This window comes from Balearica regulorum, chromosome 1 (assembly GCF_011004875.1).
Source record: "Balearica regulorum gibbericeps isolate bBalReg1 chromosome 1, bBalReg1.pri, whole genome shotgun sequence".
Classification (NCBI taxonomy): Eukaryota; Metazoa; Chordata; class Aves; order Gruiformes; family Gruidae; genus Balearica; species Balearica regulorum.
Window position 1 is genome coordinate 152,320,999 of NC_046184.1, and position 18,829 is coordinate 152,339,827.

Sequence of the window (18,829 nt, forward strand, 5' to 3'; positions counted from 1 at the left end):
CACAGATTCATTGTGTACAGATATTCAGTGTACAACTGAGATCTCCAATTGACTGAGGAACCTTAAAGACTTGAGCCTCACAATCTGTTTTCACTTCAGCAATGTCCAAATTTTCTAGAAAACACGGTGGTTCAGTCCCAAAGGAGTCTGTCCAAGGGCTGGGAACAGAATCCAGGTAATTCTGAGTGCCCACATCAGCTCCCCATCCTTGCACTGTAAACAATCTTTCTATGTGTATTCAAAGTAGTACACCCTGTGGACTTACTAACCCACAGTTATCAAACAGAGGAAAAACTTGTTATAGAAAATTCCTGATTGTACTCAGAAGCAAAAGTTAAGAAAAGATTATTTTAACTATTTTTTTTTCTGAATTATGCAACTGCAAATTTATTTAATTCTTTAACTCATACGAAGAAACATTGCAAGAATGGACAAAAGAATTTTTTTTAATTAAATCTCCTAAATAATCTTTTTAGAATGATAACTATGTAGTCTATCCATTTAGACATGTGTCAAGTTATTTTTTGCCTATAACAGCAGTTTGCACACTCTGACCGAGCTGTTAATTTTCACCTTCAACTTACAAAATGTGAAATTTATTCAATGGCAATATCAACATTTCAGAAGAAAAAGTTCCAAAAAGCAGTATCTTTTAGATAACACATTTTGACAAAATAATAGGTGTTCATGTGAGATATCCACCCCAGCAGATGATATCCAGACATATTGTCTTTGGCAGGGCTTGTTTGTTACCCATTTGACCTTACCTAGAATACCAGGAAAAGGTTATCGTGTTAGCTTCAAGTCGAGTAGATACATTAGAAACACACGATGGCATGAAATGAAGCAGTGTGAAAGACACTGAACAGTAAAAGTAAACTTTAAGTTACATGTACAATTAATAAATTTCTTAATTCTAGCTTTAAATTCTCAAATTCTCACTTTTACACTTTGTGAATGTAGTGGAGATTTTTACTGCAGAGTTTTAGAGAAAATATCCTGAAACGGATCTGGGATCCTGGTGGACAACAAGCTAAACACAAGTCAGTAGTGTTCCACTGCAAAAACCAAGGCAAATCAGCCCCCAGGCTGTATCCACAGGGCCACGACTAGCAGAGATAGAGAGGTGATCATCCTGCTCTACTCAGCATGTGCCCAGCTGCACCTGGAGTACTGTGTCCTGTTCTGTCCCCACAACTGAAGAAAGATGCGGGCAGACTGCAGAGGGTCCTGAGGAGGGCCATGAAGATGATGAAGGGACTGGAGAACCTCCCCTATGAGGAGGGGCTGAAGGAGTTTGGTCTCTTCTCCAGGGAGAGGAGAAGACTCGGGGGATCTCATCACAGTATTCCCGCCACCAATTAAGGAGTGGCAATAAAGGGGACAAAGGGTCTCTCTTCACAAGGAGCTACATGGAGAAGACAAGGGGCAATGGGTACAAGTTGCACCAGGAGAGATTTCATCTCAATATAAGATAGAAATTATTTTACAGTGAGAACAATCATTCACTGGAACAACCTCCTCAGGGTCGAGGTAGGGTGCCTATTGCTGGAGGTTTTCAAGATGTGCTTGGACAGGGTGCTAGATAATCTCATCGAGGCTCCCTTTCCCCACGAAAAGTTGGGCCAGATGATCTTCTGAGGTCCCTCCCAATCCTCCCAGGGAAGTGATTGCCCCATTCTACACTGCACCGGTGCAGCCCCATCTGGAGCCCCATGTACAGTTTGTTCAGCTCGGAGAAGAGAAGGCTGACCTCATCGCAGTCTACACCTTCCTCAAGGTGGGCATTGGAAGAGGAGTGCTAATCTCCTCTCTCTGGTGATCAGCGATAGGACACAAGGAAATGTAATGAAGCTGCATCAGGAGAAGTTCAGATTGGACATTTAGGAAAGGGTTCTTCACTGAGACGGTGGTTGGTCACTGGAACAGGCTCCCTAGGGCAGTGGTCATGGCACCAAGCCTGTCAGAGTTCAAGGAGCATCTGGATGACGCTCTTAGTCATACGGTTTAGTTTTAGGTAGTCCTGTGCGTGGGGAGTTGGACTCGATGATCCTTATGGGTCCCTTCCAACTCAAGATATTTTATGAGCCCAGGCTGTCATTCAATGATTCTATGATATTTAGACTATTACTGATGCAAACAGTAGTAGCCAAATGCAATGCAATAGCATATTTTTCTAAACTGTGTATTAGCTCTTATGAGATACAGAGTTTAAGTGCACGACCAAATTAAGTAGGGTCTCTCATTAATGTCCAATTCAAAGAAAACAGATAGAGAATACTGTTGTGGTTTTGCCCTAGCCAGTAGCTAAGCACCACACAGATGCTTGCTCACCCCTTCTCCCACCAAGGGGATGGGGAGAATTAAAAAAACCCTCATGGATTGAGATAAAGACAGTTTAATAGGATGACAAAGGAAGGGAATAATAATAATAACAACAACAACTACAATAATAAAACAAGTCATGCACAAATGCAATTGCTCACTGCATGTGGAAGGAAAAAAAAATCCCAACCCCATGCCCAGTCTGTTTCTGAGCAGCGATCCCGCCTCCTGGCAACTTTCCCAGTTATATAGGGAGCATGATGCTATACGGTATGGAATATCCCTTTGGCTAGTCTGGCTCAGCTGTCCTGGCTGTGCTCTCCCAGTTTCTTGTGCACCTGGCAGGGCATGGGAAGCTGAAGAGTCCTTGACTTGGTGAAAGCACCACAACTACCTAGCTACAGCTAAAAACATCAGTGTGTTATCAATGTTATTCTCACACTAAATCCAAAACACAACACTATACCAGCTACTAGAAATAAAATTAACTCCATCTCAGCCAAAACCAGGACAAATACACATTACCATTTTTCTCCATCCTAGTGGGGCTACCCAAAATGATGCTGTTGAAATCACTAGTCTTGTATCATCTAGACTAATTTCCATTCAAGACTTGCCAGAAGTTTTCTCAACCTCTCGGCAAAAGCTCAAATTCTAGATTATTCTGTTCACAACGCTGTTCTTGTCTCCACTAGCCTGTCTCTTATAATTCTCAGGGTTTTTTGGGGGGGGTGGGTGTTTGGGTTTTTTCGTTTGTTTCCTCTCCCCCCCAAAAAAACCCCCCAGTCTCAAAAAATGATGCCTTCTCTGCTTGTCATGGCTAGGAGTCAAATCTGCAAATTGACCTTTGTGAAACAACAACAAAGGGGAGGATTGCCACAGTAAACAATGCTGGACCAGTACCAGCTATTCCAGTTTATCTGAGCTTGTATCTTCACTGCCCCAATATTACTATTTTCCTAATTTTTTTCTTTCTAAAGCCCTAGTGACTTGTGGAGACAATGATATGATGCAAGAGACACTCCTAGATGCATTTGAACTTTATCAACCAGTCAACTTCACCCTGAACAAGAACCAACAACAAATCTCCATTCCAGTTCAGCAGCATATTTGTTTGAAGCCACTGTATGCTAAGCAGGCAGAACAAACAATGACTTCTCAGCAATGCTGTGCCAAGTGTTAAGCACAAAACTAATTATTCATGTATGCTTAGAAGTGTCATAAAGTGCCTTCAAGGACTGTTTTAGTGAAATCACTCAACATCCCTGTGACTTGAAGAAGGGTTTGTGTGCTTGAAAACTGTTTTTTTCCAGAAGAGTCTTATTTTTTTTACTAGATTAGTTAATATTAACGGCTTTCCCAATCTCTTGGCTCAAATATTGCACTTCAACTCATTTAGTGTCTATGCAAAAGAGACCAGTGGGGAAAAAACCCCTGTTGTCATATTTTTGGTATCCTCTATGAACGCTAGGGTAGCCCCTATTCTATTCTAGCTTGACCCATATATTCCTTTGTCTCACTTGCATCAGCACTGGCACTTGTTTGATACTTCATGACACTTGTGGTATTAGTTTTCTATCTGCTTATCTCCTTCACTTCCCCATCCAGTCAGGCCAGTGCGGATGGCAAAGATACAGAAGAAGATGTAGACGCGTGTGTAGTTACCAGCTTTGAAATAATTCTGACCAAACTAGGAATTTATATACAGCACAGCCTCTGAATCAAAGCTTTCCAATATACTGAGATCTTTGCTGTCCTATGAGTACCCCAAACCTGGAATATCGGAAGAACTTTCAGTGGCTGGATGACACAGGAGCTGCCTTAAATCCTCTAGGAAATCAGTCAATAAATACTTTTACCCGCGCAAGTCAGGCAGAGCAGCAATCCCACATACTCTCACATGACAGCAACTGTAAGCAGCACATACATGCTGTAGGCTATCGGGCAGATGGCATTTTCAAAGGAGGAATAAATCTGATTAAGTCGCATACTTTAGAATAGTCACAATATTCATTGAGACAGGATGCAGTGCTACCACGCTGCTGCGCCCCAGAAGAGGCAGCGCAGGAGTGGAGCGGTGGCTGGGGTCTACAACCAGGAGCCAGTCACTACAGCTTTCAGCAGTGAATACCAGAAATTGAGGTTTTGGAAAAGAAAACTGACCCCTTTGACTTCTCATATCTCATGTTTCCTCCTAGGGCTTATTTAGTACACAAAGGAATTATGTAGATATGTGTATCTTTTAGACAGAGATGCACTTAAAATAAAGTTGCAGTCTGCTGTTCAATCCCACAGAGCAATTCACTCAGCTGCCCCGGCGTTTAGAAGTCTTTTATACTCCTACACAGCAAAGGAAAGCTGCTCTGATGAACAGTGAGCCTACAATCCCTTTTCTTCTGCTTCCCAAGTAAACAGCCAGCTTTCAGAAATATCTGAACCATGCAAGCCATCAAAGAGCTAACACTTGACTCAGTTTTAGTAGTTCTGTCTTAAAAAATTTGGAGCAACGCTATTTTTCATTTTATGAAGAGCTTCAATATACCCACATTACCAAACTCCATGGTGGCGTTTTCCCTTCTGCACTTAGTAGTATGCCGTAAGCCACAGGGCACTTCTTTCCAAAATACCTCTCTATATAAAGGAGCTAATAAGTACTTTCCTCCCCCCCCCCAAAACTCTGTTTATTCATGGCTAGAATGAAGTCTCTTACACAGGCTTCTTGTCAAGAAAGAATCTTGCATTAAATCAATTCATAAAAGGAGTAGTTTGAAATCTAGTTTTAAAAACATTGAGCTGTTTTGCATTAGATCTAGGTTTAATGCTTGTGATGTTATGATCCTGTTTTCAGAGTTTAAGCGAATCACTTCTCTCTTTTTACATATTAAAAAAACATGTAATAAAAAGGAAGAATGGCTGACTATACAAGAATAACTTGCAAAGTTCCTGCACACGCAATATTCTCAAAACATCCAAAGCAATAAGACAAAACCGTACAGCATCTCAAAATAACCTTATAGTTTATAATTTACTGCAATCATTCATAACAATAGCTACAAAATTAATACATATACTGTTCCAGCTTCATCATACTGTCAAGTTCTTGGTCTTGTTTTGAATCCAAGTAAAAATGAGAAACATGACTAGGGGCTGAAAAAAGAGCATTTTTTTTTCCCCCAAACTTAACCCATACAAATTGTTAAGTGCCATTACAATTTTCAGGATATGACACAAAGAGCTAACTAGAAACTGGGCTAGCGGGAAATACCTATCCATAACATAAAATAGTGCCTTTCATGGAGCATTGGGTACTAAACGCATCTTTTCTACATCAACAACTCAGTAAGAAATTCAACGTCTCTCTACAAACAAGATCAGAGAACTGAAGGTTGGATTACTGTAGTTCACTGTTTCTCACCTTGGATGTAAAACCAACGATAAGAGTCCAGATGGCACAAAACTGGGACTGCCTGGCTCCTGCAAGGTTTAGGCTGGTATTAGCACTCCAGTCTCTCCATTGGCTTTTGGTCTTGTCCTTGCTAGCTAAAGGTCTTGGCCTTAATCTTCAAAGCAATTAATGGGCTAAGGCTCTGTTACAGTGAAGACTGCATTTTGATTTATGAAGAGCTAAAGAAAACAGTGCTCTGGACAATGCAGTTCAAAACGGAAGGCATGAAACCGGCATACAACATATCTTTAGTCAAAGGTGGCAAATCAGGACACAAACTTCCCCAGGAGGTTGGACAAAACCCAACTCTTGTCACATTTAAAAAGGGCTGCAAAGTTTTGTAACTGGATAAAACTTTCTCACTACCACCTGAGTGACCTCCATACCAACTGTTTCCTCAAGAGCAGTTGCCCGCACGTATGTTATTCCCTAGGCACCAAGTTTATGGAGTTTATTTTCTCTGGACTTTCAACACGAGGCTAATGGCTGGCTATGAGTGAAACTTTTCATGATGCTGAGTGCAATTTTTTTGTTTGCCTAAAAGGCTGAGTTCACAGTTCAACCTTTCCCTCAAGATGGAGGAAGACAATAATGACAGGGCAGCAGGGACAAAGACAATGTAATGATGTAGGCTTCATTTTTTAAGAAAAAATGGAACCATGAACAGAGCAGTGTGAAACCCCAGAACACATTGATTAGCAATGTGCCTTGCTCCTACAACTGTGGATTGAATATTCTTGGGGTATGATAACAGTAGGAGAGACAAGAAAAAAGAGAAAGAAAAAGGAGGAGGAGAAGAGTAATTTTTGACTGCATGGGAAGGAAAAGGGGATCAATTTGTCTGGTGTTTGTCATTCACCCGACTTCAGTTGGGACAACATGGAGCTGTTTTACCAAGCTATGTGACTGCTCCTCCTTGCACCCTCATTCAGGAATCAGGCCTTATTTTCATAAGCCTACTCACTCGCTCAGCCACAGGAGTTAAGTTCAACAAGGTCTTTGTCTCTGTACACCATGCTTTCCACCAATGTGTTTAACTGAAACCAGGAGATTACAATACAAATTTAGAAGAATCTCAGCAGCTGACAGGACAAAAAAAAATTTAAGAATGTTTGTATCTTCAAACAACAGTGTAATAAGAGTGAACAATTTGCAACAGCTAACTTGCATATTTTTCTTGTAATACCTTTCAGTTTTCTACTGCCTCTCTAGGAACATAACGATTTAGTGCCAAGACTTCACACTTAACAACATAAAGCTTGGCTTTTGGCACCTCTACCAGAACTCCACTTCTAAGCCTAGCTATCCCAGTAGGCCAGATTCCTCCTAAAGACTCAACAGTAGGGATGAATTCTGTCCAACTTACAGCCATCTAAAAACTAAGCTTTCTGTTAGTCAACAGTATCCCTAGGTTATCCATCCCACCCGTCTCAGATAGGGTGAGTCACCCTCCAAACATTTGCCATTATTGACTGCACTAGGCTACTAACTTCACTTTTGGGGTAGCTAAATCAAGGAGAAAAATAAAAATAAATTTTAAAAAAAATAAATCGAGTTTGCAGTGTCTCTTGAACCACAGAGTCCAGAGACTTGCAACAGCAAAGGACAATCTCTTGGGTCACTTGTTCATTGTGGCTTTGTTGAGTATAACAGCAGCAAAACCTACATGCCTGGGCCTGTGCTTCCCACAATGTCTCTGTCACATCCCAGAAAAAGAGGGGCCATTTTTCAGCCCTGTTCCTCTGGCTTTGGTTTCAGTTCTGCTGCCGCTGCATGTGCTTCAGCAGCAGTCATCTTGGGTGAATGGTGCAGCTACTGCCACCTTGACTCTCTATAGCAACCCTAAAGTATCAGCATGAAATAAAGATTCAGTTTGTCACTGCTCATTTTCTGCCCCAGGAAAGGAAATGATCCCTAACAGGAAAGAAGGAAAAATGAAGCCTAGAAATTCTTCATAATATAGAAAGATTTTCCACATTAATTTCAGCCTCAAACAAAAATTCTTTCTTCATTAGTTTTGTTTCAAAACATACTTCTAAAACCTACTGGTACAAACCAAACGTTTCTATGTGAAGAGTCTTGAAAATAACATAAAATAATAATTATTAAAAAAATACATGTTAGCATGAGTTTTTGGTTAGCAGCTGCTCAGTGCTTACAAATAGATTTCCTACAGTTGTCGGGATATTAGTGACGGGCAGATGCTTCAGCCAGAATATTCCTGTTGGGCAGTGCTCCAGCCACAGCACCCTGTGCTGGCACCTCTGATTTCACAAATAGAGAGGGTCAATCCTCTTGGGGTGATTAGAGAAAAATCTGGAAAGATGGCTGGGAAGATGCTGCAGGGCCTAGTATAAATGAGCCAACAGCCAAAACTCTTCTTGAGCAACATGAGACTCATATCCTCACACCCAGCAATAAGCTTAAGCAAACAAAACTGCTAGAGATACCAGGCTTTCAGACATGAGGTTCAATCTGGACAGCCCAAATGACACTCAGATGCTTGATCACCATCACAAGACAACTGTGATGGTTAGGAAAACCAAAGAAGTGGAAGTTAAGCCTCTTGTTACCCTTAGGCCATTTAAAAATCTTTGTCTGTGAGCAGGACCCAGAGAAACACTCATGACTATGGCACAGGATACATATCACATATACTTGGCTTTGTTTTTGTTAAGTAATGGACAGCAGAAACCTCTTTAGAGTTCACTTAGGGCAAATACTATAGTAAAGAAATGGTGGAGACGGTAAACAAGGATTTGTCATTATATCTTTTTTCGGAATGGGAAGATAAAATTTTAAAGTGTTCAGGGATGACGTGACTATTGCAGAAGCCCAATAGAAGTACTGCCACATACATCCACAGACACAATATAAAGCCAATGCTGAGCCAGTTCGGTAAAAAGATATTAAAAAAAAGATCATGCCTCTAACAGATTAGACTTCAGATAGACTTCAAATAGTTTAGAATCATGGATCCCTTATCACTGGGAATAGGTACTCAGGTTCTGTATATTGTGCTTCTAGGCAAAATAACGCACTCTGGAGGAACGTTACCATAAATGTTAATATTATGGCTATAAGCAACATGTCTGCAGTTGCCCCCAACCCCCTACCACCTCCATTATGTAAATAAAAGGACTGTCATATGTGGAATACTTATCTGTCTTTGATCAGAAACTACAGCATTGAATTTTGAAATAGATTAAAAAACTCCAGAAATATAGTCTTTTTTTCTTTAATGACCCCAAATTGTCCTGCTGTCATTTTCCACTACTGGAATCAGTTCAATGCTGCATCTCAAAATTTCAAAATGAGCTGCAAAAGCAAATTTACTAATATTTCTGTATATTTTTAATATTTTAACATTCCTAGACATACTTACTGTGGAAAAAGTTGCATTGTGAGCATATTATATCATTATATATTCATTCACAAAAAGTCATATATTGGGAGTGATGCATTACCTTTAAATAAATACCTTTTAAATTACAATAAACAAACAGTTCTTTGGTTAAAATGGGGCTACACAAAAATGACATTTACTGTTTTGATGTGACTTTTATTTTACAGAGCTTAAAAATTTTCAGCCATGAAAAATTAAAAGTGCTCACAGCTCTGTTTTTCAGCACTTACTGGAAAGATTATCAACACTAACAATTCAAACAAGGATAACAAGAAAAAAGAACCCAACAAAAAGTAAACAAACAGTATGGAAAGCACATGACAAACATGAATCTGTCTTTTCCTACTATGTTTAAAAAAAAAAAGCAAGCCTCTAATAAGCTTAGCATTCATATTTAAAAATATATTAATTAAAAGGAGACTAAAAGTAACCGCATATGCTGTTGATTGATCATAGTAGGTATGTAAGATTTTCTTGCTTACAAGCAACCTTGGTTTTAATTTCAATACCACAAGATCAGCTTTTACACCGGAATTCCTTTCACAAGTGGTAAACTAAATCAGGACCCTCATCCTCAACTCTTCTGAAAAAGGAAGCTCACTTCAACAGTGAAAGATGGACCCAAAGCTCTGAGATGCACAGGCTGCCCCTACAAATATTAGTTCCCACCTGGGAAAGCTGCATGCCGCACAGGTTCGCATGCACACACACACGCTCTCCAAGTGCCTTCTCAGACTGATGGCCTGAGCTGCAAACTGCATTAAAAGCACATCATAGGCATACGGTGCTCTGTTCCAGTCAGCTGGGATACAAAAGCACTACTGGATACCTTTTGTGTGGTATATCAGCTACAATTTGTTGAAGAAATAAAGTCATTGCTGCTTTTCTACTCACAAGAGGAAGGTTCAACATGGAAAAAAAAATTAAGGAGTTAATTTAAAACAGTACTCACTGCTATCCGCAGTATGGAAGCTTTCACAGAGGTCCATTTGTCTTGTCTGCGATCTATGACAAGAATAAATCCAATTCCAGCATCTCGTAAACTAAGTTTGGAGGAGGAAAGAAGGAAAAGAGAAAGTTTAGTTAAAAATACACATTAAACTCCTCTGGTTCTCTCACTAAAAAAAAGCAGTTAAAAGTTAGTTTTAAAAAAGTAGCTTGACCTTTTTGTGCAGAATCTTGAGATGTTTAGATGAAGATATACTATACTACACAGATGCAGCAGCTCCAAATATGCTCCACAGAGCTTCAGACTATATTTGAATCATTAATTGTTCTTTTTCACGAAAGGTAGTTTTTACATTTCTTGTACAGGGATTATTTCAGAGGAAAATAAACCCCTTTGATTCTCCATTATTTTGGTGTTGATATAATCCTTCCTTCATGCTGTTTTCAATATAATTCCAGAATCCAAACAAAGTTGTTTTCCTTTTGCATCTGCTTTTAACCTTCTGTTTGAATCTCCTTCCTCCTCAATGATATTTAAAACTCCTTAAAAACACAGGTCGTTCTGATCATTCCATGATATTGTTCTGTGTATCTGAAATTCTCATAGGCCTCCAGGTTGCAAACTTGTTCCCAGGTGCATTTTTACATTCACCGAAACAAAAAATCCCTATGGCATTTAAACACTCCGAGTCAGAGATGAGAAAAATGAGATCGGATGCACTTCTCTGGAAAGGAAACATCTGTGAGAGAGATTCCACTCAAATCCTTGCGTACGGGTGACCTTTCTTTTTTGCCTGCGCTCAGCTGCATGTGCTATCGTGTCCCAGGCAAGGGATCTGCTCCTGTTTTGTAATTCCCCATCTAAGCCAATTGTGCAATGCCAGCAGCAGCCCTTGCCAGCCAATCGCAATCAAAATGGAAACGACAAGCAAATACAAGGCAAACGGGCTCGGATTTGTAATTTGCTGATATATTTGGCCATTTTTAACATGTGCTGTATTTTCAGTCCAGGTAATAATTTACTGCAAGGCCTACTAGCTGTACTGTGTGACAGAAATATTGTGCATTGATTTGTTTTCATCATACCTTAAAAGACAATATAAAAATCAACACAACGTTAGGATCCCTTATTCAAGATTGCTGAATCATACAAAAACATCAGCTTTGCTTTATAAGATTATGTTGGTAGCATAATAATCAGGATGTTGAGGAGGATGAAGAACACAGGTACTCAGGTGTGTCATCTTAAGCTATTCTTCAAAATTACAAATTTAAACATGACTAACAGTCTTTCCCTTCTCTTTTACAAACTGTAATCTCTCTCAAATTTACAGACTAAATATTTCAGGCGAAACATGACTAATCATAAAAAATGCAAAGAAACATTTGCTTTCTTTCAAAACTAAGCAATCATTTTAACATAAGAAAATATTAGAAAGGACCCCTCACTGCCCACATTCAGAGCATGTTACTTAAATCTTGCCTCTGGGTTAGGATAACACTGATAAACAACATCTGAGTACTTGCCTTGTAAGCCTGAATAACCCTTACAGACAAACAGGGCTTTATATTAGCAATATGCTTCCCACTACAGTAAATTTCCATGATTTACTACAGCTTCCCTTCTTCCTTCTCTTTTTTATTTGAAGGGCAAGAGGAGGAGAGAGATCCACATTGATTTTAGCATTTTTCTATTCCCCATTTAAAGTTCCTACCCTCTTATCCTTTAGTCACTGAGCAAAATAAAATGCTAATAGTAACCATGTTCCACAATAATCAAGTAGCAAAACAAACTCCTTGGGTCACACAGCCCAAGGTGGATGAATGGAGTCAAAAGATGTTACAGCTGTTCCCACAGCAGTTCATGTGGGTTTTGAAGAGTTTCAAGACTCTCAAAGAGCTATTTCCCCTGCTCAGAAGTTGTCGCGGGGAGTCCTGAAATTTCTGCAGACTTCCTCAGTAGAAGCACAATCTCCGATCCCACAGAGTGCCTAAATACAACATCTCTATTATATTTCAAGAAACCATTGACATTTCTGCTTAACGGGAATAAAATTAAAGCCTCTGACAAAGCATCAATCAGATTTCTCTCCAGAAGCACAGGGAAAGACAGGCTCAGCTGGGATCCTGAAGAAGATCCACACAGTTAATCATCTGCCTCAACACCTGGCAATCAGCAGAGCTTAATATCATTCTCCTACAAAAAAAAAAGACAAGGCTTACTTAAGTGGAAGAGTTGACAAAGGAAAGCACATCTCTAAGATAGCCCAAAAGATGTCTTTAGCCAGCCTTCTTTTTCCACCGGATCAAATCGAAGCATCAAATATGTCGGGAGGTTGCATGATTCAGAATATGTCTCCCTTCCAGGCTCAGATATAAAAGCCAGGATTCCCCACTGCCGGCTAGAAGAGACCCTGACTTGAGCACCTGACTTCAAACTGTTAACACTGCATTAATATAGATTGCTTAAAAAAAATTAAATGCTCTGTTCTGAACCAATCACAGCAAGAAAAACATTTGTTATCTTGACAATAGTGTATAGTGCCTTGTTGTGAAGGGCTGGCTATTGAGTCTGGGATCCAGCTCCAGCAAGTCGTAGACAGGAAGCAACAAACCAAACTAAGACATTGTGTACAACAAAGTTGAGAACATTATGAAGAAAACAAAGTCATGTATTCAAGAAAAGTAAATATTGCGAACAAGTGTGTGTGCCAGTGCACCTTTGCTCTACCGACCTTTCTTTGCTGCCACACAGACCTGAGTATGCAGTTACAAGACAGTTTGCAAGACCCCTCCTCTCTTTCAGGGCATAGGATGAATGGTGCTGTGGTAACAAGCAGGTATTCAATTTTCCTTTGGCTCCTCATTTAACTGTGCCAGCTGTCCCTTTTTCCCTCAGCCATTTTTATTACGTTCTATCAAATACTGATTTTCCTTCCCTTCCTCCTCATTTGCTTGAGAGGAAAGCATTTTGGCTTCTGCTCTGTGTCTCAGCAGCAGCATGCTCTCTGATGGACATGGCCTGTCCTGCTCATCAAGCTTTACCTACTGCCTTACTCCAGTTGCATTGTATTCATCAGCTTAGCCTAGGTCTTCTCACGCCTCTCTATCCCTCTCCAATAAACTTGTCACCACCACCCATGTTTGTCTCTCCCATTCACCCCTTCAACTATTCTCATTCCTTGCTGCCTTATCCTAAAAACAGCTCAAAAAGTCTTGGAGTTTCGGTTTTTTTTTTTTTTTATTTTATACTGTCAGGACAAATGACCAAACCGGTTCGCACCTCACCCATTCCTGAATATCAGTCCCTTCATCCTCCAACCTGAGTCTCCCTTACTTTATGTCCTGCTCAATCTTTCAGTATCTTCCCTCTGGACACTTCCCTTGGCTGTGGTCCTGCCTGTTGAGTCAGGCAGCTTGCCTGCACTGCCTGCCTGCCAACAGGCGGCACCTGCATCCCACGAGACAGTCTTCCTGCTCTCAGCCCTGGCAGTGGACCTGGCTCTAGGGCAGCTCATTCCGCAACCATGGAGAAGCCCCTGCTCAGCCCCAGGATGAAGTGGGGCGTTTTTGACAACAGAATCGAGTTGCTACTGAGCATCTGTGACCTGGGATTTTTCACCTGGCAGATTTGTCTCAAGATATTTCCTTGACAGGAAGGCCATCATTCTTCTAAGTGTCAAGTCCAAGTCCTTGACCAAAGGATGGAGGCACTTGAGCTTCTCATACAAAAGGCTGTTTCAATGTTTGAAAAGCACAGTGGATTTGCTCCCTGGCTTCTTGGGAACAACTCAGCTATTTTGGATGAACTTTAAACCAAAAACTCAGGTGAGACCTCATGAATGAAAAGAAAACTTGGCAGAGCTGTAAATAACTGGAACCCAACCTTTACAGTGAGAAACAGCAGACAACCTGAGTAGAAGCACCTGCCAATTAATGCTTCTTGACATTTCCCTTACAACCTCTTTTTCTTTAATGCATTAACTTGTATCCGCTGTACTTTCTGAAACATAATTTATATAAGCTTGTAATTCAAATTTAATATTTCCTTCCTTTGTTTCCCTCCTAACAAAAAAAAAAAACAAAACAAAACACAAAACCAAAACCCAAACCAAAAACACATCATGAGATAAGCTCTGTTCTTCTGTTTATTCACCAGCACAAAGAACAGAACGTTTTCTGAAAGGCAGAGAAACCACTCCTGCTCTGCAGGAAATATGTCCGGCAAACTCAGAAAGACCAGGTCAGAAAGGTAGAAAGCAAGGGAAGGGGAACAGGGGACACAGAGGACAGATAATGGGAAAAAATGCAGCAGAGGGTAGACTTTCTGCTCAGCCCCCTCCCTCCATCTTGGGGAGCCAGTGTAACCCCATTTGGAGATGGTGGAGAGTGAGGTTGAAGTACCTGCCCAACGAGCAAAGAGTTCTCCACCTAGACTGTAGAGCAGGAATTGAATTTCCCACTTAGCGACTTCTCAGCTTTATATTATGGGGACATCTCCCTCTGTCTCATTTGCAAGACTTTATGAGCTCATGCACCTGGGGGAAAGGGTGGGAAAGCTTATAGTACATAGGACTGCAGAAAGAAACTTCCCTCTGGGGTGTGTGGAAGCAATTACATAGTCATCATCTGAAAGATCCTTGCATTTCTCCAAGGTATGGGTGGTGACAACTGCTACACAAATAAGTTCCTATTGCTTCTACACTGCTGTGTGAAAACTACTTGTATGCGTTGCTCTCTATTACAAACAAAACAAAGTAAATCTTCAGGTTCACCGCACCAACTCAATAATATCAAGCTTTTGGATGCTTGAAATCCTGTGCAGCATTTTAGGTTAAATAGTTCCAGTTTAATAAAAGTACATTTCAGTCATCTTGTTAAGCAGTTGGCTTGCATTACATTCAGGATTGTTCCCTACCTTGACTACCTCTGCCTATACACACAAACCGGAAATTCTTGCTCTCAAAGGCTGAACAGCTATTTTGATAATAGGCTTCAGTAATATTCAGTGAAGAATTACTGCACTGAGCAGAGCACCAAGGCAACGTCTGCAGCAATCTGCAGCATAAGCAGCTGAAGCTGTCTTTAGATCCCTAGTACTACACGTTCTTAAAAGCTTACTCACCCTCTGTAGCTCATCACTGACCATCGATGTGCATCAGTGATACGCACACATTGCTTGAAGAGATGCAGGGTCTCAAGCTGCTCACAAATCCTGATCTTTTTTGGCATGCAACACGTAGGCCTATGTAGGAAGGACTGTGGAATTGGCCCACTTCTCACTGCTGGCCATTCTACTGTACCACAAAAGGGCAACCATACAAGACACTGTGACAGATTGTCTTAGGAATGGTATGGCCCTTCCTGCCCATACAGCAGTTCGGTTTATGCTTGGGCATGCCACAAGGGTTGTGTGGAAAAAAAAAAAAAAACCAAACCAAAAAAACAAAAAAAAACCCCCTCAAAGGTAGAATTGTATCCAGTGCAGAAAGACAAGCTGGAGTTCAAACAGGTTCAGCATATACAAGGAGGAGACAGTCCAGTAGCCTGAGCACAGGGGTAATGAACACTCTGAACACTAAGTGTTCCCATCATGCACCCAGTGATTAAAATGTTTCCAGCAGCTATCAGTCTTTGAAGTCAGAAGTCATCAACAAACAAGCTAGGGTAATCAGGAACAGCATTCTGTTACTTTGCTTCGGAACAAGCTATTGGAAACCAAACACTAACTATCAAGGTGGTTGTTTTCCAAGAGAAACTTTGCATCCTACATTTTTCAGAGGCATTTCAACTGACTGAACCTGAGCCACTTCAAAGACTCTCTCTCCTCCATCTCTCCTCCTGCTGCTAGGAACGACTTCTTGGGGGGGTGAGGAGGAGACAAGAGCCCTTTCTTACTCATAACTGTTTCACACATTAAAGAAAATGAAACCACTAATGTCCTGGCAATGAATGAAAGCGGAGAAAAGCCATCTCCTTAGCAGCCTTTATATGCTGTAGAAGACAGCAGGTTAATATGGTGAAGAACATGATATTAATGGTATTAACAAATCAAGACAGAAAACTCCAGTACAGCAACTGTGAAAGAAAATAATTCAGCTAAGTCCTATGGTGACATTTCACATTACCAGTTTTATGCTGGTTTCCCAGCAAGGAAAAGAGCAGGAACACTTCACCTGACATAGCCTTGCCCCCACATCTCCCCTCCTTCTGTCCCTTATGTAGGATTATCAAGACTTCTACTTGACCACTAGGTAAGCCCTAGAGGATGTAGTTTTTCCTAAGTCAGAAGAATTTAATGCTTTATGAATTAGAAAAAGAAAAAAAAGTTAAAGTTCAACTGTAACATTAAACAAAATCTAATACCCAGGCACTAAACAGTAATTAGACCTACAGCAGTCTTGTTTTCTTACAATTCTTGATTGCTCATTGTCGTAAAGCCTACTTTGTTTCAAAACTGGCCAATTTATCCACTTAATTCCAAAACAAATCCACCAGCTGGGTATTTTAAAAAAGAAACAACAACAAAAATATCACATTGCGCATGTTGCCCTCATTCAAAAAAGGTGTTCTACTTACTGATTTTAAGAGGATATATTACACTCCATGAAGCTCCAGTTTGAAAGCTTCAGATATCACAGCCTTTTATAGCCCATAATGCTCAGCCTCGCTGTAGAAGGTGCCTGATTAAATCAATTTAGAGATAGCAGGAACTGGAAAAGAACTATAAACTAGACATTATTTGAGCTGTACATTGGACAATACAATGGAAACTAGAAAGTTCAAAGTGAGCCTGCAGCTTTTAACACAGTATCTAACCTGAATACCATTTTGTAATGCTGCTGCTATTTCAGATCTTAATTCTGTGTTTTCTAGAAACCTGCCCTTAAATTAGTACTTAAAAGCATTCAACTGAAGAATAGCCTAGCAAATAAAATAAAAGTTATAATCCTTTATAACACCAATGTTACAAATGATATTCCAAATTTGCAATGTAAATATACAAATCATAAAGTGATTATACACCTAAGACAAGTGTTCAGAAAGCTGGACAGTAATACCTTCCCACTAACTATGCTCGCTCTAGATTAGCAAACTTTTAAATTATATTTTCTACTTTTACGACAGAAAATTTGAGGTTTGCATTGGTATTGGGATATCAGTGGTGAAGAAACAATCTGCCAAGAAAATAAATAGAATGAAAACCTATTCCCCAACGATGGTTGTACATACAACTGTACAATCACTGTCATGACACTGAATTGGTTAGACAGAAAATAGCAGTTTGGTGCTGAATTCTGCCACAGATGTTTCTGTATGACTAAGTGAGGTCAAAGAATATTGCACACATCTTGAAAACAGAGTTGTTCCTAATAAGGGTAACATTTATGCACATAACATTTACAAACACCCAGAGGAAGCTCTTTGGCTACCTAGCAGACCTCCTGAGCCCCTAAAGCAAACTGGTGGGACATTTTGGCTCCGATTCAAACTGTGGGCCTGACAGCTCACTTGGGATTCCCGCAAAAATCACTTTCAGTTGAGGTGTATAACCCATCCATCAGACATCAGTTCTTATTCCTCCAACATGTATGAGAAAAAACAGAAAGGATGAGCACACTCCATTTCTGGCACATGGCACTACATATGGGCCAAAAATGAGAATGCAATGATTAACAACTTCTGCATAATTTCTGATGGAATTAGTAATATAATTTTGTCTTTAATTTTTGTAACCTATCTCTCTTCAGCTGAAAACACTGAAGCATTCAGCTAGTGCCCAAAGCACAGTTGGGAGGACATGTCCATTACTTCTGATCTTCTTGGAAAATTATCCGTAGCGCATAGATCCATGGAACAGGCTCACCTCGAGCTTCCTGAGGTGCTGAATTTAAAGCCGGTGCTTGGTGGTGTGGAAGTCACCGCACTGCACCTTTATCTCTCTGTATCCAAATCTCTGGAATCAGGCCCAAAACTTGCCATCTACTCATTACTGTGTTTAACTAGTGAGTGCCTGTACTGTGCTTCAACAAAAGGCTACTGATCTATAAGAATTTGTTATATTTAATTATTGGGTCCTCTCACAGTCAACTCAAGGAACTTTAACTGTGGAAGGAAAAAACTACCCAACTTGAACTAAGGGTGACCATTGTTCATAAAGAAATACAGGAAAGAGAAGAAATTCCAGCAAAAGAAATATAAAATGAGACGGCTGAAGTGCTGCTATACAAGTGCAGCCTCTAGTGGTCTGTCCCAAATCACTGAATGCCGAGTAAAAATTATTATACATAAAGCTCCTGGTAGTAACAGCTGCCTTTCATCCAACACAGCTGATGTGACACCACACAGCAGGAACATATCCTGTAGGCAAGGAGGCACCATTTCTCATTGATTCTCATGTTTAAAATCTGATTTTGAAAATGAAGACCTCCCCTCAAAAAAAACCCAAAAAAAGCAACAAACACACCCCCCCACACCTAAATCACTACGAATACAACAACGTGCATATTATTCTACTATCTTTTTCATGCTGCACTGGAATTCTGTGAATAGATGGATTTTTAAGTGCGCACTCAAAACACAGCATTTGGACCTGCTCTTTAATTTGGTTTTGATAGTTACTGCCTTCCTTTCAGAGAAGGTTTTCACATAGTGCTGCACGGGAAATTAAGAAAATCTGAGCCTTTGTGTTGGAGCTGAACCTG

At 40.3% G+C, this 18,829-nt stretch overlaps 1 protein-coding gene across 20 annotated transcripts in view; it reads right to left on the reverse strand.

The window, feature by feature from the left end:
• Nucleotides 1-18,829, reverse strand: part of MCF2L (MCF.2 cell line derived transforming sequence like) — a 164,597-nt gene that overhangs the window by 31,641 nt on the left and 114,127 nt on the right. For 16 of the 20 annotated variants that reach the window (XR_012832987.1, XR_012832981.1, XR_012832985.1 and 13 more), the window contains one exon: nt 10,129-10,219. Coding sequence is in view for 10 of the 20 variants with exons in the window: in XM_075739768.1 (XP_075595883.1) it covers nt 10,129-10,219 (91 nt within the window). In the remaining 10 variants the exon portion in view is untranslated. Of the gene's footprint in view, nt 1-10,128; nt 10,220-10,339; nt 10,912-12,347; nt 12,540-18,829 lie in introns of those variants that run through there. The other 4 variants (XM_075739846.1, XM_075739836.1, XM_075739896.1 and 1 more) reach the window with 3 other exon arrangements.